This window comes from Triturus cristatus, chromosome 9 (genome assembly GCF_964204655.1).
Source record: "Triturus cristatus chromosome 9, aTriCri1.1, whole genome shotgun sequence".
NCBI lineage: Eukaryota > Metazoa > Chordata > Amphibia > Caudata > Salamandridae > Triturus > Triturus cristatus.
The window spans coordinates 420992932-421016229 of record NC_140592.1 but is presented as its reverse complement, the minus strand read 5'-3'; the positions used below and the strand labels follow the sequence as shown (position 1 = coordinate 421016229).

The 23298-nt window shown below is 43.8% G+C and overlaps 1 protein-coding gene across 1 annotated transcript in view; it reads right to left on the bottom strand.

The window, feature by feature from the left end:
- Nucleotides 1-23298, bottom strand: part of LOC146798081 (cytochrome P450 2A13-like) — a 989478-nt gene that overhangs the window by 665662 nt on the left and 300518 nt on the right. Inside the window, exon 4 of the mRNA XM_085625294.1 lies at nucleotides 21741-21901. Coding sequence (XP_085481420.1) covers nucleotides 21741-21901 — 161 coding nt within the window. The remainder of the gene's footprint in view (nucleotides 1-21740; nucleotides 21902-23298) is intronic.

Sequence of the window (23298 nt, the reverse complement as noted above, 5' to 3'; positions counted from 1 at the left end):
TTGGTAGTGTGGGAGCAGGGTGGTGGCATGGCAGCCCTGCTCCCACACCGCTAAAGTCAAAATAAGGTCCATAGTCAGGAACGGTGAGCGATATGACAGTCATATCACTGTATGCAGCGCTAAACTTACAATACCTTTGGCCTGTGAGCACTAACTCATGCTGTAAACCTACTGCCTACTCTTATGAACCTCCCCAAGGTTTTCCGACAATTATTCTGAGATGCGAACCCTGAGTGGTATAGATCACCGGTAAAGCAGGAAAAAAACATCTTGTTGGTGTAATTGCAGTGCCAGAAGCCCCCAAGCCTTTTCTCCCTGTTCATAGTATTTTCTCTTCAGACTTTGCAAAGTGCATTCAGGTTACAATGTGAAAAGAGTATTATATTCAAATTTCACTCTGGTCAGAGCTTGAAAGTGTGCATCAGTGAGTGAGACACAGTACTGTCTTGACAGGTCTTGAAATGGCCTTCAGCACAGCCTGCTCAATTCTGCTTCTTCAATGCTGTATACCTTGACACAAGTCCTTTGATACACATTTTGCTGGCTTGCCACTGCAGTTGGCCTGGAACCACAGAGTCTTAGTCTTCGACCAATTAGAAAGTCTGTCGAGTGAGACCACAGCTTCTTTTTTTCATCTGGTTGTTTATATGTATAAGTGTTCATGTGCCACCGACACAGGGCAACACTGCTAAGTTATGTAAAGCCTCAAGAGCACAGCACTATTATGTGAGCACACTGTAATGTGGGGCAGCAAAGCATAAACATAGGGGAAAAGTCAGTACAAATACATTTGCTTTTGTCATTGGACAAAAATATACAATCTCTTTTTCTAGGATGTAACAGTCTCCATATTTCCTTGAGCAAGTGGACCTCTAACAAGTAATGCAAAAGACAACCCCAGGGCTGTCCCATCTGGCCTAGTCAACCTGCCTGGGACCAGATCAAACGTCATAGTCCAATTGCCACTTACTAAACTCTTGTGCCTGACAAACTCTAATACCATCCTGGGCAGTCATGAGAAGGACAATTTATGAACAGTAGATAATAGACCAAGCCCATCACCATTACTACACTGTAAACAGCAATTTCAGGAAACATTTAGTGATTCTCAATATCTCATTATCAACATAGCGGAGTGGTAAAGTGTATCCATAAAAGTTAATGGTAGAAAAGGGGTTCTATACAAGATGGCCAAAAAGGGAACTTTGACGGATGGAGAAGCTTGATAGGCAGGTTCCTTAAAAATGCAGTGTATGGCATGGAGAAGAAACAGCAATGATGAAAGAAATGAGTTATCAGGAGTAGCAGCACTCAACAGACAAGTATCAATATGGACAGACGACCAAATTTGAGTAAATTCTCCATACTCGTAACACTAAAAAAGTAGGCTATACACTTGGACTTCCCATTGTCGCCTTCTACACAGAGTAGTAGGCAATAGAAAGTGAGGTAAAGGTCATGAGAGGACAGAGGGGACACAGGAATTAATAGTGCATGTTCATGGAATATGTAGAGAATCCACAATAGAAGGAATAAAGAGAAAATGTTCCAATGACAGCGATAAGCCCAACCTCTGTCTCAGCAACAGATCAGGTATCAATATGTGAGTTCCATTGGGGCATCCGCACCAGTCCTTACCAAGCAGAAATATCTTGCCCCGAAGGGCATGTGTTGTAATAAAGTAATGTACATTCCAGGTAGTATCTTCAAGTTGATTTATTAAAGTAGGATTTTACAAGGGAGAGTGCCCCACCAGGAGCAGCCTCACTGCTGCTCAGCCCATCACCAACTGACAATCACACACACGAACATTCCATTCACCAACATTCTCTCACATAGACACTCAGGCTGAGCAGCAGCAGTATAATACACCCCCTTTATTTGTAATGGAAAAGAAGAAATTCTCAAAAGGCATTGGAAACATTGCAAGAAATACAGAAGATGACAACTTTCTGAAGCACAGCATGAAAAATTAAAGATGGAACATTCATGCCGAGAAAATGAAGAAAGAAGAAAGAGAAACAAAACACTAGTACAAAGACTCATGCACACCATCCTCCTTTCTATCGCAAAAACAACCCAAACACTCCCACACCACAGACTACAGACCAATCCAAGTACCTGGATCATGCAAGCTGGCCAGGCAAACACAAGAAGCACAAGAGAACCAAAAATAAAAGTGTCAAAGAAAACTAACCAATAATTTAAAAAAACAGTAAGCATGTTTGGAAAATGTCCACACAGAACATAGTAACAAGCACAGTAATAGCAGAACCTCCCCCAAAAACAAATTGGGGTGTGATGTGTGGAAGGGGCTCCACACAGAACCAAAAGGACTCCCAACACAAACCCTGACGTGCAAGGGAAAAACACAAATCTAGCAAAGGAAACCTTGACGTCCAAGGGAGTAAAAGTTCCATAAAGACGAAAGCAAGAAGCAACCTGGAATTCACGTAAGTAAATGCACATAAAGTAGGCACACAAAACTCTTCCCCCAACCGAAGGTTAGGGAGTGATGTGTAGAGAACAGTCTACACGTCACCAATCAGGCACACATCAATTGACTTAAAAATGTTAGGAACTCCCCCCAAAGCAAGATGGGGTGTGAGGTGTAGAAAAACACTCTACATAGAACACGTACAAAATCACTTCGATCACCAACCATAAACTCCACCCAAACAAACGCTGGGCTGTGATGTGTGGAAAAGGGACTCCACACAGAACCAAAACATTCGTACAACAATGGGGGCTTATACCACACTAACCCATTTCCACATAAAGTGGAAGACAGCAATACAGGAGCAGAAGCATGTAAAAATACATGACACAAAATCACGATAGACCCTGTAATCAATGGCGTACTTGGTAGCAAACCTAGCAAAATACATGGCACACAGTAACATTTTGATAGGTAGCAAGCATTGCATGTGACCAAAAAGAACAAGGAGGAAGGAAAATGGCAGGTAAGCACAGCAAACTAAATCTCAGCAACATGGGAAACAACAAAATAGTAAGAAAAAAACAATATAAAGCAGGCATAATCTCTGAAGCAAACTCGCAGGTAAACAGTCTTATACTCCGGTGACCGATAACTCACCCGAAGTTATCCACTAAAGAGAAAACCTTGACTACTAACTTCATGTAGGTGTTGCATCATCACACGGTAGTGCAGTGAATACCTCAAGTGGAGTATGAAGAGTAATTGAGGATGTACTGTGCCTTGGAGAACAAAAATAAAAAAAATTGGCATTCTTTTTACACTGCAGCATGGATCTCCATAACGAACAGGTGGGTGCCTCAAGAATTTAGTCGCAAGTTCAGCAATCAGTTGAGTTCAGTAAACCTGTAGCTTTATAAATGAGCCAATGGACGCAGACAGTCAGAACGTTCAAATCCCATGACGACATAAACTGCAGCTGACTTGAACATTACGACGTTCAGAAACGTGGTTGGTAAAGCAATGTAGAAACATCAGGTGAAAACATTTCACAAGTGCTTGAAAGATGTCGCCAATCCCAAGATGGCTGCACGTAGTTGACATCGTGCCAGAAGGCTCACGGCGCGTCAACACAGCAGAGCTTCTCAAAGCAGCTGAGGGGGTTGCATGAAGTACAGACGTCACTGAAGAGCACTCAGGGGACCCGCGTGACTCCGCAAGAATGGTGAGTACACGCGCCGTGTTTAAAAAACAATAGACGTCTTGCGAAGCAGTTAAACAGGCAACTTGTAGAAGTTAGTGGGAAAAATACCCAAACTCACAAGTTTGATCAGAATTCATAGGGATGGCTTCAATCCCGCTCCACACTAAACGGCAGTGGTTAAGTCCTCAGTACTGAAAAGGTGACAGATGAGACAGGAGCAATGTTGTGTCCACAAAACACGCAAAACAGTAGCGGTAGTGTTTAATACCAATAGTGACTAGGGTCTCACAGGGCCACTAATACTGCAAGTAGTCCTCACGCCATGGGTGCAACAGACCAAAGACAAGGTCAGGAGTGCAACAAGAGTTCAACAATGAAAATCCAGTGAGGCACACCAGTTTGGCAAGCAAGGGTTGGGTCACACCAGGTAGAAGCCAGCAGTGAGGAATGTAGAAAGTCCAGCAGGGACTGGCAGGCAGCAGGACAGGGAGGCAGGGAGACAAGCAGGCAGCAAGAACTGGGCGTAGTTCTAGGAAACTGCACTTCTGGAAACACTGTCCCAAATTGCCAGGACAGGGACACTGTCCCTAAGGAGCAAGAGAGTGAGGTATTCAATGTATTACGATATGATTAGCGCAGTATATCTAATGATAGTTTACCTCGTTATGGTGTATTAAACGGTTCGAGATCCCCGATTATGTTTAGTACGACAAAAAGGGCCGAGAAACCGAACCGCCTCCATCTTGGATTGCGGCTCTCTCTCTCACTTGGGAGTCACGTGGTCTTTTCCGCACACCCTCTGCTTTCCCCTTTCCTTGCATTTAATTAGGAGACAGGCTGGGTTGCTAAGAAGCAAGGTCACATCTGTTAAAAGGGAGTATCAGGCAAATTCCTCTAGGCCTGGGACGAGAAGGGAGTCACCCTTTCGACCTTCTCTGTAAAGATAGTAACCCTTTGTATGTGTAACCGAAACTAGAAATAGGCATGAGCTCATTAGGGGCGCCAGGACTAACTGGTACTTTTCCACATATATGGTTTTGTATGCTGTACTGAAAATGTATAAAAGTGTGTTACTGTCAAGGAGCCAGCAGTCTTCCTCGGCGCACCTGATGGGTGAGGATCGACGAGGCTCCTCTATATAGAGTTCTGTGGTGGCTAATAAACGTTTGAACCTTCCACGTTGCCAACTGCTCCTTCTTACCTAATATTGCGGGCCAATGGTAAGTGTGGCCCTTGGAATAATTATTTGGACACAACAGTGGAGCAGGAAAGTAGAGCAGGGACTGGCACACTAAGGTTTGGGCGACCATTGGACAGGTCACTGGTGGGGGTCAAGGGTGCCAGTATGCTTTTAAATTTGTAGCTTGTAGTTTAAAGAGGTTCATAACCTTGGAGTTTTCTTCAGGTTTCAAATTTCACTAGTCCATCAGGTGACACACACAGGTTCTTTTCCAGATTGTTGCCAAAATATGTTGTAATAAAGTAATGTCCATTCCAGTTAGTATCTTCAAGTTGATTTATTAAAGTAGGATGTCACAATGGAGAGAGACCCCACCAGGAGCAGCCTCACTGTTGCTCAGCCCATCACCAACTGACACTCACAGACACGAACATTCCATTCACCAACATTATCTCACACAGACACTTAGGCTGAGCAGCAGCATTATAACAGCATGTTGCTCAGAAGTGATAGGGCCATTCAGGGGTGGCAACAAAACTCTTCAAACAGACATTGCCATTAATCATGTTGAATTTACCAGTTTTAGTCTGACACAATGTACTTTCTTGAGAAAAATACCTGCCTATCTCAATAGTGTTGGTGACCTCCCGTCTTTTCGAAACTGATTTAAATTAGCCTCTTTCCATTGTCAGTGCATTGGCTCCCACACCCCCCTTTGCTGTTTGATACCCCGGCAGGCTAGAGTCCTATAGAATGGCATCAGCAGCTGTGGCTATATCTAGGGGTGGGTGTACCTTGCGTAATTTGCTGTAGCAGAATTACATGAAATCACAGCAAAATTACACAAGATTACTCAGAATTACACAGGAAGTCTCACCTTGCATATAAGGCTGTTTTTGTAGCCAAAATGCAGCCTCACATGCAAAGTGGACTTAAGGATGCATTTTGTTCTAAGAAAACAGTGTAATATGTAAGGGTGGGCGTAGTTCGCGAAGTAGCACTTCGCGAAGCTACGCAAAGTGCAGTTCGCACTACGCGAGCTTCGCGTAGCACTTCGCGAACTGCGTAGTAACATGTTCGCACTGTGCAAGATGTTGTTTTTAATGATTGCACAGTGCGGACAAGCAACCGGCCCTGTGCAATCATTGAAAATGGCATTTTGCACAGTGTGAGCTGTAGTTTTCTGCTGCTCGAGGAGATTTTTACTCGAGCGGCAGCTTTCTCAACGCGAACTGGTAGTTTCTAATCGCGAGCGGTCGCGAGCATACGCGACCCCTCGCAATGAGAAACCTGACCTCCTCGCGTTGGGAATCTCGCCGGGAGGTTTATTTTCCTTGTTCGCGATCGCCAACTTGATGTTGCTGATCGCGAACAAGGAAAAAGTCTCGCCGGGATGTCATTTTGCTTGCTCGCGGTCGCCAACTTGACGTTGAGGACCACGAGCAAGCAAAAAATGACCGCAGCACTACGCAAGACTACGCTACGCGTGTTCGCACTGTGCTACGTGCAATTCGCGTAGTGCGAAGTAGCGCGAACTTCGCAAACTTCGCGAGCGTAGCGTAGTGCTTTGCCCAGGCCTAGTAATATGCAACAGAAGATGCACAGAAGCAGCCAGCAGCTACTCCCTGTGTTCCTATGCTCTTGGGTAGACATTTTTGCCCCTAACCCTTCAAAATTACACAAACTGGCCTAATCGCGTAATTTCTGGCAATTTGTATGGAACAGAAAATTACTAAAGTTACTCAGATTTCTCCAGAGTACTTGAAACTTCACTCAGGCATAGTGATATCCCTGGGGCCTTCCTTAAAGGATTCAAAGGACACCATAGGGGTATCAGGCTTAAAGGATTCATTATTCTTGACGTTCACTGCGACTAACATTGTGGCAGGTTTCAAAAGACTAACCCTGATTTCATGCTGATGAAGTTCAGGACAGAGGAACAGAATTTCTTCCGCCTATTGTTCATATCATGGGGGAAGTCTGCCAATATAAAGATGTTGTGGTTCTTGCAGAAAAAAAATATATATTTTTTTAATTGACTTTCAATTCAATTACCTTATTCGAATACATGTTGTATCCATAAAATGACAATTAAAGTCATACAATCCACTACTTTAAAAGGTAATCATAAAAACATACAAAAACATAACATATAATAATGAAGTTATACTCTCAGTCAAAAGTGCATAATCATACATAAGACCTATACCGTGGTCATTGATCAACCTGCTCTTGCAGCTGCTTTCAGAAAGGCACTCAGACAAATGGTTTTGTCGTCATCTACCAGTTGAAAAAGCAATTCTAATGCATCTTTCAGGTCTCTTTTCTTATAAAAAAAGGACCAGAAAACGTTTAGAATACATAAGATAAAACCCACAGAACATAAATGTGACACAGATTGTCTGGAATTGCCATCACAAAGGCATGATAGGGAATCGAGTTTAACGTTTAAACCCAATGGGAAACATAATAGATTTTTTGCTGTGCCTGCCCTATATCAAAATAAAAGGCTTCGTTCCTACCCTGTTTTAACTCTAGTCCAAAAAGTTGCCACCTTTCCCAAATGAGATGGTATAGCTGGAACATAATAACTGTCAAACCCTTCAATTGAAATATCCTCCACTAGCCATGTTTCCTTCAACAAAAGCACATCAAATTATTTTATGAACATTAGCCAATCAGGTAGCATTAGTTTTGATGCAAGACCAACCACAGTAATGATACACATTTTCGAACATCTGTCAACCCTGTTGATCTCAATAATATTATTAGGAGAAGAAGGGGAAACCATAGAGGTATCCTCTCGTGGTGATTGCGGCTGGGAAAAAGAACTTATTTGGATCATTGAGGAAATTGTACTCTTAACATATTCATCCTCCAGTCAATCTAGACTTTCTAGGTCACTCAACAAAGCATATTGATTTTCAGATACAAACTCGGCCCCAGGATTATTTAGGAAAGCGGGTACAGATGGGCAAATGGTTTATAAAAATAGCCCAGTGGGAGAGCACATATATTGGTATGAATCACGTTGCTAGTCTCCTTCGTGCCCAGCAGGTACCTTACTATAGCTGGTCTCCGAATATTTATAATAATACAATCTCCTGCAATGTTCTTCCAAGAATGACCAGTTCAGCCCTCCCTTCTGGCAATCAAAATTTCGTTGAAGTGTGAGCTATTAAGGTGTTTATGCTTCTGTAGCCAGATAAAACATATATTGCGCAGCTCTGTCCATAACTCTTTTTAGGTCTCTTTAAGTGTGGGGGGGGGGGTACCAGTTAGAAATAACAAATATGGGCAAGATGCTGGGGGCAAATCAAGTTTAACCTTGTTATGGGGAGCCGGAGAGGTATTCTGATTAGACTCAGTTAAATTATTAGTTGAATGGGCCGGGCCTAGTTTGGTCAGGTGAGATAAACAATTTTTCTGCTGGGTTTCAGACCTTCCTGAGCTTGCAGACATCATAGATTTCTCTTGTATAACACCATCAGCAACATTAACAGTGGTTACAATATCAACTGGAGAATAAGTTTGAATACAATTATTCGACTTTATGGGTGGTTGTGAGTTGGAGGCAAATGATAGTGGTTATCTAGATATTCCAAGAGCGTTTAGTTTAGAAACAATATCAAGCAGACATTTCTCAGTACTGGACAATTGCATCCTAATTGGTTGAAGTTTTTTATCTAAGGCAGCACCCACTTTATTGCTGAGTATATTTGGCGACTCCATAATGCAATTATCTGTAGTCTACGTTGATTGTGTCAAGGGCTGTTGGAAGCACCAGTTGGTAAGTTGCCCCTGGCGAGTAGATTTACATTTCCTTGTCATACTTCAAGGTGTAGCTTAGCAATCCACTTTTCTTCGTAATGGCAGGTTACTGCTCCGATTAAGTATTTATGGAGCTGTTGGAATTTGGGGAGGGTGTGGTTGTCATTTTCACTTGATGTTGCTATCACAGGAGTGGGAGGAGCCTCCCGTCACGGAAGGTCATAGGACAAAATCAATGCTGGAGAGCCCTCAAACAAAATTCAATTTTTCCTTTTGGCAGCCTTTATGACTTGTTTTGCCTACTGATGCTGAAGAAAAGCCAAAATCCGTCTCAATGAACCAAATGTAGGTGAGTGACTTGAACGCACCCTAGTGGCCCTCTAAAATTCCAAAGCAGGTGAGAAGGCTTTACACTACAAAGTATGAAGAAAGGTTCCCAGGAAGGCCATAACATCTGTACCTTTTAAGTTTTCAGAGATCTCACAAATCATTACAAAAGGGGGTGGTGATGGACGGAGCATCAGAACCAATCAAACACTCACACCCAGTCAACAGATCTGGGTTTGATCCATCACCGTTCTTTAGCCCACTCTGCCACCCCAGTTCAGACATGGCCATATGCAAATCAGTCTGACCATGTGCCTCATGGGAACAGTCCAGCCCGAACTGCCAAGCCATGCCTTCCCTGGACAGGAAACAAGCTTCCTAGGACCGGTTTCTGGCATTTCAGCCGTCTTCAGCCAGGCTTGCTTGAATCCAGTGGCAAAGTGAGCAAGGGACTCACGTCTGAGCATACCCTGCCAAGTTATGGCGAACAAAGCGGTACAAAAGGGGGTGGTGATGGACGGAGCATCAGAACCAATCAAACACTCACACCCAGTCAACAGATCTGGGTTTGAACCATCACCGTTCTTTAGCCCACTCTGCCACCCCAGTTCAGACATGGCCATATGCAAATCAGTCTGACCATGTGCCTCATGGGAACAGTCCAGCCCGAACTGCCAAGCCATGCCTTCCCTGGACCGGAAACAAGCTTCCTAGGACCGGTTTCTGGCATTTCAGCCGTCTTCAGCCAGGCTTGCTTGAATCCAGTGGCAAAGGGAGCAAGTCATGACAGTGCCTTCCAGATCCATAATCTTCTTGTGGAGAATTGACAACTCCTGGTCTCAGTTTTGGATCCTGCTGAATTGGACAAGTTGATCTTTAGACACAGTAAAGTTGTGTTCCTATGAGCCCAGCCCGGCCTGAATTGCTGCAGTATTGGTAAGGATATACTTTATTCCTTCATTCTTGCCAGCCACGTTCCCTTGCATGGAGGATATATAAAATTGAATGGAAGTGAGTTCAATCAGGATCGTTTCTCTAGAGACCCTTGTCATGGCTGGCATGTCTGGATTACCCTGGTCTTTTCTAGGTTTGTGGGGGATCACTTCTGTCAAGAACAACTGATGCTGAATACTCTGCCATCACATATGCCCCTACAGAAGACTAAGAACAACTGATGCTGAGTTATCTGCCATGATATATGGTCTTTTGGACATCTAACACAGCTGTTGTCACTACATCCTCCAAGCTTGCTAGGGGAGGTGGGGGCAAATGTACTGGCACTTTTATGTTTTCCTGATGTCAGGCATGGTTTAGTGGGCACTCTAGGCTGTTTCCCAAGTGTATTTGAACCTTTACTCTGACAGCATCAGCTTAGTCGAACATAGATGGCCTGTGATCTTGCCCAATATATCTAACCCACAATGGGGTAGTGAAAGCAATGTGGAGAGTTGCAGTTCCAGACCCTATCCCAGAATCACAATAACATCCCAAAGGAACTATTCTTACATGATGCAGGTCAAGGGATCACAACAGTCTGCTATATAATCAGATGCCTCAACAGAAAATGACCCCCAAACCATTCGGCTGTAAAGGAATGTGAAAGTGTGAGACCAGTCCCACAATGTGGGAAACCATGTGGCTAAGGGAGTAGAAATTCAACTGGAATAGGTTGTGCACTCTAACACAATCAGTCCACAAGCAAAGTATCAAGGAGTGTCAAACAAACCTTTACATTTCATCAGAGGAAGGCAGAAAGGCACTCTGGGTCTTCAGTACCCACCCTCTGAAAAGTCAGGATGCAGATCCAGCTGTAATTGTGGGCATGAATCCACCAACGAGTTCCACATGTCTACCAGTTTATTTTTTTCTTTGACTGCCTGGCACAAACAGGCCCCTGATGCAGAAGACAGCATGCAGGGGTGGGATAACTGGCCGATCAATCGAATCATATGCCTGGTTACTGCTTTTGGTTGACATCATGGGTCACCGCCTCCTCTGAATTCCAACCCCTGCTCCACTTTCAGTCAGGCTGACAGGAGCAGGGCAGTAAATCTGCTATCAGGCAGAAGGGTTTACCAATGCTGTCCAGTCTAAGTTATAGATCCTTCCTCTCTGAGCAGTTCCTCCGCTCACATAATGTGTGATGGGGGAACCACCATATTCTGCTCTCTGACAGTCACTTTTTATATTGCGTCTTGGGCTGACACAGATTTGGCCCTCTGTCTATGCTGCTTAGTATGCTCATTAAGAGGTGAGAACGAGGCTCACAAAAGGAGGATGTAGGTGGATTGACAGTTGGGTTGTATCATAACTGGTGGCCATCTTTCTTATGGCCACAACGGGTGTTCACAGATTCATTTCTTGTTATGGGTCTAGAATGATTTCCAAGGTTTTTATTTTGGCCTTTGGTTGTATCAAGGTGTCACTAGTCAGAAAATCTATCTAGCTACATCATACAGGATCCCTTTTATGCAAAACATCAGAACAGAATCCATTTTATATTTACTGAAGCTCAAGTGTTTTCTATCCACCCAGGCAGGCAGGGGCAAGATGGTGACCATGTGAGTCACACCTCCGCAAGCTCTGGCCAAATCACTCTGTGTTAATTATCCTACAGAAGTCGGTCTCCTATTGTGACTCCGTTAATTGAAGTGCCTTCTCAACTGAGGGTGAGTTGCTCCTTCCATGGCACACGGAACTGGCACAGAACTTCTGCCTACATTGCGGCTTATGCATCGGAGTGGTGCTGTAGCCTAAGGTGGTGGGCCGGACTGAGTGTGCGCACAGCAGAGGGCAGGGCCCAGACCTCGCAGGCAGTGATGGATCTCACACCCCAGCAGGATCAGAGGTTCTCCATTATGAAATACTGGACCCTTAAAGACAGAACAGAGAGATCAGCTTTGGAGCGGGAGCCATGCACCTGACCATGTGGGCCCCATCGGATATACTGCTTCACAAATGTTAGAAAATGGTTATGGGGTGAGCCAACAGTGGCGAACAGGTGCTCCCTGTTGCCCCTCAATTACCAGGGAGGCAGATTATAGAACACATGCTTTGCAACTAAAGTGGGACAGCATGTTAGCTTCAGGCGTAGAGTGGCATTTCATTGGTGTGGAAAACTGATACACATATATGTTAACAGAAGTGGAGACTTTTACTGTTCTGGATAAGCATATTCTTTTGACTTCTATTTGTTGGATAATTTTGGCTTTGCGAAAGTAATGTGAACACTAACTGAACCAGTTACAGGCTTTGGCATTACAGATTCAGGTGCACAGTTGAGTTAGCTGGGTTGTGTTTACACACAATAAAAACTATGATTGCTGCAATATGATTTGGTTGTCAGTGCCTCTTCTGTAGTTGGTGGTGCCTGTAGACACACTGCTTTTTGGGAGTTGCGGTACTCTGTGCTCTGTGACTCGTTACAGGGAGGATATATTATCTATGCGTAGTGGTGAATTTGAGGAATTCTCAAGACTGGGGACAAGCTGGAGGAGCACAAATACCACACCCAACTATGGAGGAAATTGGGACCCCTCCTAAAAATATGGAGCAGAAATTGCAGGAGCACGAAGGCATATTTGAAATTTGGTGCAATACTACAGGTATTAAGGGATGTTTAGTTGGGTTAATCAGTGCAGGTTACGAGAAGCTGAGAGGAATGGTGGAAACTAATTAATCCAACATGGCTACATTACAATCATCCATGAAATACATACTGACACAACTCAAGGAGATACAGTACAAGGTGATAATTCCAAAACTGATGGCATATTATGCTGAGGAGTGTTCTCTGCACTATAATATGTTTATCACAGGCCTACTGGAATGAATTGAAGAGCCATACATGGAAATGTTCCTTGAAGACTGGGTAGTCCAAACACTCCTGGAGGGCAATATATCAACTTTTGTTGCAGTGGATTAAGCAGAGTAAGCACAGAGGGGCAGATCTACAAGAAGGTGCCGCAGCACGGCACCGCAAGCCCTTTGGCTGCACCACGCGGAGGCACTTTCAGAGCACAGGAATGCAACATATTTACATTGATATGTCACATACTCTGCTCTCCCCTGTGCTGGCGCACAAACAGCTGCCATGCGCCGACGTAGGCACGCTTGCACCATGGTGCAAGGATGCCTGTGTCATGGGGAGATTGTTTTTGTGCAGTAAGAGGCACCTTCCTGCACAAAAACAATCACTACAGGCATTTTCCTCTTTCAATGCATGCTGTAGAATGCAGCAAGCATTGAAAGAGGAAAAAACGAGGAGAAATGAAAACATTTCTCCTCGTTGCGCCTCGCTACGCCACCTCTAGGGTGGCGTAGCAAACTGACTCATTTCCAGATTAACGATTTCTCGTAAATCTGAAAATATGTTAGGTTCCATGGGTGTTCCGTGGGAACATCCACAGTAACACCCATGGAATGCCCCTTCCATGCAAAGTGCTGCATGTAAAGGGGCCGTATTTACAAGGACAGAAAAAGCCACGCAGGCTGGCTTTTCCTGAAATTGTAAATATGGGGCAGAGAAATGTGCTCCCAGTGCGTCACAAAAAGTGATGTACTGGTGACGCAGGGGGCTTGTAAATCTGACCCATTGAGTCCAAACAGACAGCACCCTCGGGATGCACCCCCCAGAAGAGTGGTGTCAAGACTTTTTAATTACTGAGATAGGGATCACAGAACTATAGGTCTTTGGTTAGTGGAAAACATCAAAGTGAATATATTCTGGGACTACACAGCAGATGTATAACAGTCGTCAGAGTCACTCCTCGAGGTCAAAAAACACCTTTGCCAGATGCATTTGCTGCACTCTATTATGCTTCCAGTGAACCTTATGATGTTAGACGGAGCCAAAACTCATTTCTTTTCAAGCCCCGCTGAGGCGTGGATATGGTTGGTGTCAAACGGGGGATCCTTTGCAGCAGATAGATCAAAGTCTACTGAGGGCTGGGAGGTGCAGAAAGTCGCTAAATGTGAGGTAGACCCACCAAAGAACAGGTTGTCAGAGAAGGAGCACAGGTTGTGGCAATGGTGAAACAGCAAAGCAATTTTTAACCTGGATTTTAGAGGTTGAATTTAGAGGACCTGGGGGTCCGAAGATGGAAGCCTTCAAAATGTCCAGCTGAAGCCGAGGAGGGGGCCTGATCCCACTCCTATGTTTGTAGAATTTATTATCCAAGCTCCTTTATAAATATATCTGTTTTATTGTGGTTGCATGAAAGGAAGTGTATTTGGGGGGAAATTGAGATGCAAAGAATGAGTTGAGGTCCAAGTAGTGAAGGGGGTTGGAATAATTGCTACAGGAATGATCCACAAGAGACCATGACAATGATTTTACTAATTTTGGATTTCTCCCATTTTCTACAGTAGAGTGTTGTGTTCTATGAATGTGTAGTGCTATTTTGTATGCTAGGCGATTATAATTGCCTGAGCCAGGGAATGGGATTTTTTTTTTATGTTTCTGAACCGAGTCAGTTTGTTGAAGACATGCAACCCCTAGTTGCCTAGTGAGTCAATAAATATGGGTGTGGCCTAACATATGTGGGGAATTTCCTTCTACATCTCTAATATGGCTGGATACAATGGAGTGTCCGCTCATAAATGTAGGGGCAGATTTACGTTCCCTGGCGCATCCCTGCAAATCAGCAAGGTTGCGCCAGGGAAGATGCGTCACGCAAGTTTGCCCTTGCGCCACCGCTGATGCGCCGCATTTACAATGAGGTGCATCATGACCCAAGGATAAGCAGATGTGTGACGCATCTGCCGGTGTAATGTTGGTGCAGTGCTGAGGTTGTGTCGCAAGCGCGACGCAACTCCAGCACTGTTCCAACCTGCCCTATCCCTAACATGGTGTGTCACACCTTACGCCTGCTTGAAGCAGGCGTAAGGATTTGACGCACCAGCGTCGGAAAAGTGACTGCGTGAAATCTTGTAGATTTCACTGCGTCACTTTTCCGAGGCGTTTCTGTGCCAGAACGCCCCCCCCTGCACTGGAACGCCCACATGAAACCTGATGCAAGTTTCATGTGGCGCAGGGCTTTACAACGTGACGCATCTCCCTAGATGCGTCACGTTGTAAATGGGGCACTACGTGGCGCATGGTTTACGCCACCGCTGCGTCACAAAAGTGACGCAACGGCGGCGTAAAAGTTCCGCAAGCGCATCGTAAATCTTCCCCGTAATGTCTTAATGTAGGCATGGTCATAAGAGCAAATAAATATAGGATGCATGCATTAGACAAATGCCTGCACATACCCTTTGCGTTTATACGGGGGTCTCATCTCACAGCCCCAGAGTTGAAAACGCTTCATAAAACACGGCGGGGTACTGTGCTAGGCACCACTTACTCCGCCTTTGCTGTGGAGGGGAGGTAGAGTTCCACTCTGGATTGCTCTGGGGGTCTATTTAAAACACAACATACCCAAAGAGATCCTGAGGGCAGATATGTGGTGGCTTAGGTGGCACTTGCTGGGGAAGTATTAGCCTTGGTTGGAATGTTCCTTTATTTTTACCCACGCTCCCCTCTTTCTTCCTTTCCGACACACAAGCACCCTTTTTATGGGGGCTGATTTTATTTCTGTTCCGGACATGGAACAGGACAGATCCACATCACCTGTTTCGGGGGCTCACTCATTAGTGACCACAAAATATCTGCAACAATGGGCAATAAGTAACCAGGTGACTGAGACAAAGAAGTTAATGCATCTCCTAGACAGGGAATATTTGTGTTGCCTGGATTACATGCTCCCAGGGGCATAACACAGGCCCCCACAGCCCCGTGGTGCGGGGGGGCCCCCACGCACCAGGGGCCCCCTCACTCTCAGTGGAGGAAAACGGCTGCGCCTGCAAGCAAGCCTCTTCAGCCTCCCCAAGTCCCCATAAATTAAACTGTGCGCGCACACCACGGTGACGGCATCTAGGCCTCCGAGTCTTCCCTCTCATTCTGTCTCGCTCCTCAGTTAGTGAAAACCGCGACTTCAAGAAACGGGTATTACCCTCTCTTTCCTCCTTTCGTTTATTTCCTCCCCTGTGAAACGGATCCAAAAAAGAATAACATTTTTGCTGGAAACGTTGTCTTTTTCTAACACAAGTGCAGCCTCCGGGTGGAGAGAAATAAAACATTCCAAATGTGAAAAATAAATAACTAATTAAAGCAAGACAGAGTGGTTGCAAGGTGTCCAGATTGATTTATTTACACCTAAACACATTAGGCCACTTTACAGTGTTTGCCAGTGAAGTGATACTTTTGTTTTCTCCTCTCTCTTTGAACAACATTGTTTTCCCTGTGTGGGAAAGTGCACCTTGCCTAGAGGTACTGAAATACCTGCTTGATGGGTGAATGTGTCTTTACGAATGTGGTCTTTTTGAACCAGTTAATAAGTTAAAATCCTAACATAGAACAGTGAGCTATTAACTATCATGTAAGAGCTGCATGCAAACTCCAAGGTATAAGTTAGAGCGTTATGTTTTTTCCCCCTTCTTCGATTATCCTAATGTTGCAAAAAAGGGTTCATTTGGGTAGAAATCAATTCTGATTATTAAAGAGTACCCCTAACTATGGTATTATGTTTTTAATTCTGAGTTCGTGTTTCTGCAGACCAATCACTATTAAACTATGCTGCCTACTAGTATGGTTGTCATGTGACTCCTACACCTTGTAATCCTTTGTCTTATGTAACATTTCCTACACAGTGATTTACACACATATCAATGATTGTCTCTGTGTAATATGTGTGATGTGAAGTGCTCTGATACCCTACACTGGTATTAGTGGTGCTGTAAATTTTCTGATACTTTATTATTTTGAAAGTTTTACACATGCTAACAGTCTCTGCAAAGATTTTTCCTTATTAGTACTAGTGGAACATACAACTGCATCAATGAGAAAGGTGACCAGTCAACCTTTGCAAAGGGCCTTCCACTTCACAGCAGCACAAGTCACATTTTTTAGTAACTTTTGATGTGTTTGAGCTATACACAATTTATTAGTTAAAATCGTCAGATTATGCAGCAGATGATGTATTATGTGGCAAATATGGCAAAGCCATAGTTATTTGGAAAACATTTGCAAACTAGGATATTTTGCCATTCATGTTTGAACTCTCTCTAGGCATCTTGAAGCTGGAAAACTCCTGCATCCATCCCAAACTGGGTTTCGCCCCTCTCAAGGGACTGAAACAGCCTTACTGGCAGTCGCGGAAGACTCTAGAAGGATTCTTGATGCAGGTGGTTCTCTAGCCGTGATATTGTTAGATCTCAGCGCGGCATTTGATATGGTTAATCACTGTATCCTAATGCATCGACTCAAAGATCTGGGTGTGACAGGAACAGCCCTGAATTGGCTGTGCTCTTTCCTTGAGGGTAGATCCTTCCAGCTCTTCGAGGGCGAGGCTATTTCAAGCCCTAGTCCCCTTTATTGTGGAGTGCCTCAGGGGTCGTCCCTGAGTCCCACTTTCTTTATGGTTTACATGGCTTCTCTCGCAGACATTGTTCTACCCTTTGGGGTGCATATAATTACATATGCCGACGACACTCAATTAGTGGTGGCATTTAACTACAAAAGCAGTTCCCCTACTTGTCTGGACCCATGCCTCGAGGAGGTGATTGGGTGGATGTGCCATTCCCATCTAAAACTGAACGGTGATAAGACCGAGCTTATGTTGCTCGGCAATCCCTTCCCCCTCGAGGTCTCCTCTATCTGGCCAGCATGCATGGGCCCTGTGCCTATCCCCAAATCCGAAATAAAGTGTTTGGGTTTCTGTCTTGATTCTGAGCTTAGCTTTTAAACCCAAACAAGGAAAGTTGTTACCTCCTACTTCGGTATTCTAAGACTGCTGCGTAAAGTGTTGCCTTTGCTACCCCCTCAAGCAAGAAAGGTCGTGGTCCAGGCACTTGTCTTATCCCGCCTGGACTATGGCAACGCTCTTTATCTCGGTGCTCCCTGTGCGGTCTTTAAGAAACTTCAAATCATGCAAAATTGTGCCGCAAGGATTCTTGAGGGTACTCCAAGCCGCCAGTCAGCCAAAGCTGCACTTAGGTCTTTACATTGGCTTTCTACTCAGGAAAGAGCCCACTTTAAGGCCCTTTGCACCACCCATAAGATGCTAGGGGGTGTGGGACCGACTATCATTTCTTCCTTTGTCCAGCCCTACCAAGCCAACAGGCGGTTACATTCAAATGACCTCCACCTGGCATCTGTTCCCAGAATCAAGAGGTCCAGAAGTGGCAGCTGGCTCTTCTCTTACAACGCCGCTAAAATCTGGAACTCCTTGCGCTTCAGCTACGTAAAGAGCTAGACCACACTGTCTTCCGCAGGAGGCTCAAAACCTGGCTTTTCCCTAATTGATTGCCACAGCTTAGTGTGGTTTCTGCCCTAGCACTGGGGTGCCTTCGGGTAACCATGCGCTTTATAAATGCTATTTCATTTAATTTCATTTCATTCATTTAATTTCATTTAATTTCAACTGCTCTTGTGGAAAAAGGGAGGAGAAGTGCTGATGACAGAAACTCCATGGCTGGGAGACAAATGGCTTGCGATTCCACTTTTAAGGATATTTGGGACATTCTTTGATTGGAAATGTATCCCACTTTGTGAATGTATTTTAATGTCAATAACACATATTTAACCTTAAATAAACATGTGTATCTATTGGTTAAATTAAATAATGTAATAAGCTGTAACTGGTTAGTGAAATGGGAAACAAATACTAAAAATTGGGATATTTTGCTCTTTCTGCCACACCTCTCACTCCGCCCACTGACCCAATCCATTGGTTATTCCCGCCCTCGATTCTCCTCCCACAGTTCATCTACTTTTTTTCTCCCCACTTCGGCCACTGCCTGGCACTAACATGCATTAGAGAGAACTGTGGGCTTTTACCACTGGGTCTCTTAGAGAATGACACCTCAGGTTCATACATGGGGGCTAAACACAGCACGTTTCTGGGTTCTCCGCACAACGTGTTTGCTATTTGACGCCAGACTTCTGCAGCATGTGTTGAGGAAATTAAACATCCCCTTGTGCTTGTATAAAACACATCTGTCAAGTGGCATTGGCACCATGTTGTGTCCATTGGTGGCTTTTATCCAACAACACTTTGCATGCTGGAATGTTTAACCCCTTACTTAGATGGTCACAGCACAACTCCCAGAATGCAAGACTCTGTTGGCTTAAAATCCAGACCTGGCTGGCGGTGTCACACGTGACAATAGAGCCATTTGGAGGCATTGGTGAATCTGTAATTTAGCAAGCGTGCCTATACTCTTAGTAAATTGTAAATACCGCCAGTGTTAACGCACTGAGGTCTGAGGCCTCTGTTTGTTATGAACTAAGGCCCAGTCTGGTGGTTCAGGTCAGTCCTTGTGAGAGAAGCTGCTGAACTTGTTTTTACCATGCACTTTGAAAGTATTTCCACCTTGATGCAAGAAGAAAGTTGGATTGTTTTACAAAACGTGCTTGATTTTTGTATATTGCTGGACTGGTGATTGCTTTATTTTGCACTTTGAAAGTATTTGCACTTCTTCTTTTGCTTTACTAACTACAGTTTGTATAGATTGTCATTAGGTACTTGCTGATATGGTTTGTTTTTATTCTACATGCAGTGTTATTTATGGTGTATTGTATACACTTGTCTGTAATACGTGTACCTTAAATCATGTATTTAGCATTGTTTACACTACAGAAATGATAAATTAAAACAGACAAACATCTGCATCAATGTTCTGAAGCATCCAAACAGTTTTCTTCCTCAGCCTTGTTAGCCTGCCTGTTTTGCAGTGCTTACTAATAAAGACATTATGATTGAAATTGCTTCCTCAGTTCACGTTATTATCATGCACAACCCTTGACAGTCGCTAGTGTGTGGCATGCAGATAATTCACGAGTCTATTTCTCTTGACTTTCGCAGGATACTGAGTTATAGCTTGTGTACTTCTCATGTATATTGTCAGCCGAGTTTTTATGGAATTGCAGGTTTGGGTTTGTCTTTCAAAGTGTCAATGTATTGTCAATTCTATTTCAGACCCTTCATAGTTGTTCTTTGTTCTTCAGCCATAGACAGTTCCTGAGACAATAGCATCACTCCGTGGCATTGTTCTGATTGCTGCCTCAGTTAAATAATCTGCTTTTGACAGTATTGTTATAAATGGCATAGCTTGTATGTTAAGAGTTTTTCCCACTTTCTCATTAGAACTTAGAGAAAGACAATATAGAGGCATTTCATTTAAATGTTGGAGGTTTCAAATCAAAATATACTAGATTTCTGGGTGGTAGGGCAAAGTGGTAGATGGAGGGCTGCGCCGCCAGGGGAGGGGGCCCCCCCTCCATGTGCTTTGCAGGGGGGAGCCCTCACATTTTGTTACGGCACTGTAATGTATTTGGCTCATTGTTATCCTCTGAGTAGTGATTGTGGTGTTTCACAAATGCTTGCATCCAGTTAGATCCCTGGATACTTTTGGCTGATTCCAATATTTCAGGAAGTGATAAATAACAGTATTTTATTTGTTCTTGGTTATCTGGTCCAGATTAATGAATAGTGTAGGTTTCAAAGAGTAACTCAGTGACTTATGAGTCAAATGTGATACTACCAACCATACTCTCCCGCTTAACCAGCCCAAACACTGTGATCTCACATAGAAGGTTTGGCCACGGTTTCATTAATTTTCGACCTATAGTATGCAAACTATACCCTCTGCCCTCAAATGAGTCCAGGACCTTGCACGCTTCTTATCTGTTTTCATTCGCTTGCTCATCTTATCCTGCCCCTGAGCTGACACTTTTATCTGCAAGCCAACAAAAGGCACTCCAACTGAATGTGCGGAGAACCTTTTTCTCAACCTCCCAATTTGTTATTGGCAGTCTATGACTGGATTAAAAGCAAGTGACTTAAACCAGCTTCTGACAAGACACAAGTCTGAATAGTCTGAGGGGGCATGTAGTTCTGAAACAACACTTTGTGAACTAACGAGCATGGTTGCTCTACAAGGTCTATTTGGCCGAAATTCTTGTTTTTTGGTTTGAAGATCCACTTTTTTGCAAGTGTCAGATTGTGTCCTCTAATTTCTTTTACTACCCTAGAGGGCTCAGTGAAATTCTTCCTTTTCTGTCACTCTTTGGAAGAACCACAGATCTACCCCTGCTCTAAATTACTTGCAAATTGACTATAAATACTATCTTTACCTAGGCCTGTGAATGAAATCACTCACCAGCCGTGCGGCAATTCATAGCGTTGTGGTCAGAATTACTTTTGTACCTTGCAGGTTAGCTCCTTATATCCCATTCCTTCTACATTGTTTTTGTATTTATCTGCACTGTGGCCCACCAAGGCTGGGGGTCTCTCTCTCTTTGCAATTTTTACTGTGTTTTTAAATGTGGCTATTAGCCTTTTAAGTTGAAGTTTTACAGTTTTATAAGAGATGGAATTTTTGCAAAGGTTTTAATTAACTGCACAATAAATATATTACTTACTTTTTTTTATTTATGTGCACGCCAAATGATTTTTAAGATCATGTGCCATATCAACTGTTCCATTTGTAGGAAAGCTCTACCATTCTGTTCTTAAAGACTTACCTCTTTTCCTCCTCTGTAGTAAATATTTAGACTTCTTCTTGTCATTCCGTTAGGTGAAGAAGAAACAGTTTTAGACCCATACTGATCCTGGCACCTTTCATCTAGTACTACCAATGATTTTACAGACAACTTCAGACTCATATCTATGATAGTTCCTCACCTTTTAATGCTATGCCTGCTATATTTTCTCTATGGCCTTTTTGGTGTTAAATCACTTTACAAAATGTAATGTAACAAAACAAAATATGTTTACCTGTCCCCAAAAGGAGCTCATGATGTGGAAGCCTTCTCTCATGTCATTGAGAATTTTGTTGGATACTTTATCCTCATAGTTAAATCGCTCCCCGACAGTGATGTGGAGGATGACATTACTAGCTGCATGGAGGAGGAGAAGGGATGCATCGATAGAAGTTCCTGATAGAAAAAGAAAAGAAAGTTAATTATTTGTGCAAGAAAAGAACCTTTGATAATACATTCGGACTAGACGTCTGAGACACTATACAGGAAAAATCCCAAATAAAGTGTAAAGTTATGAGATCATGGTATATGTAGTTGTTTGACAGTATCTGCATTTCAGATTATAGGGGGACTTTGGGACTTATTTAGAGTTTAGCAGACAGGGTACACTGCTCAAACATAGTAGCGTACTCTGTCAGGCAAAGCGATGGTCTGCCTACTTCAATTAGAATCGTACAGACCGTTATGTTTCTGGAAGTGATGCTCCTGCTGGTTCCAATGGCAAAAATCTAACACTGATAGCCCCACTAAAGAAGGGCCGATACAGCAAGTACCTCGTACAATCCACCCTTTTCAGAGCGGACGGTTCAATTAATTTTTTTCTGCATAGAACAAATCTTTTTTACCCCTATGGGTGATCACATTTTTTGTTTTACAAAAATCCACTTTGGGAGTTTGTGTTTTGTAAAATACAAAAGTTTGCTGAGCAGCGGCATAAAACATGGCAGCCAATTGGCAAACTTTCACAGCCTTTATTCAAGCCAGCAGTGTGTCAGATTTTCAGGAGGTACAAAGGTCTCTTCCAGGAAGGCTGAGATCTCCGAGTATGGCAGGCTGTTTGTGATCAGAGCAGCAGAGTAAATGCCTCATCTCTATATGATAACTGACGTATACCCCTGTCCTGATTGCCCCCGCTGGAACGATATTTGCATCCTTGTTAATGATATTTGTTCATGGGTAACCATGTGCCAAGACCTAGGCCTGTGTCATAGACTGCGGTACTTATGGACCCTCATGGTGGTAAATGGCTACTGCCTTTACTGACAGTTAAGCAGCTGCAACATATCATGTATTTATAATGAGGGCAGTAGCTTGAGGAGGCATTTTTACTAGGGGTGGGCAGAATGTTTCATTTCGCCCATGGAATTGACGTGATTTGGGGGCTCCACATTATTCTTGTAACGTTGAGTTCCGGCCAAATCCAACCAATCGCCACATAGCAAATTTTTTACCAGTGAGGCCCCAGAAATGGGAGCGAGATTTGGTGTCCTCTAGCACGATATTTTAAAGCAGGCGGTCCTGGCCAGAGGGCTGCTCCTCCAGTAGATTTGCTGCCACTCGAGTAGATTTTCTACTCGAGTGGCAGCAAAATTAACTCGAATGGCTGCATGCTCTTGCGCAATGCATGGTGTAGTTCATGTGATTTGTCAGTGCTGCTCACTCTTCTGGAGCTACATTGCAGTGCGAGCAGCACAAATTGCATCTTTTCTGCTTGTTGGCGCAGCTCAGTGGAATCTCACAGTGTGTTAAGGTAACTCCATAGAATTCTGAGGAGTGACACTCTGTGAGTTCTC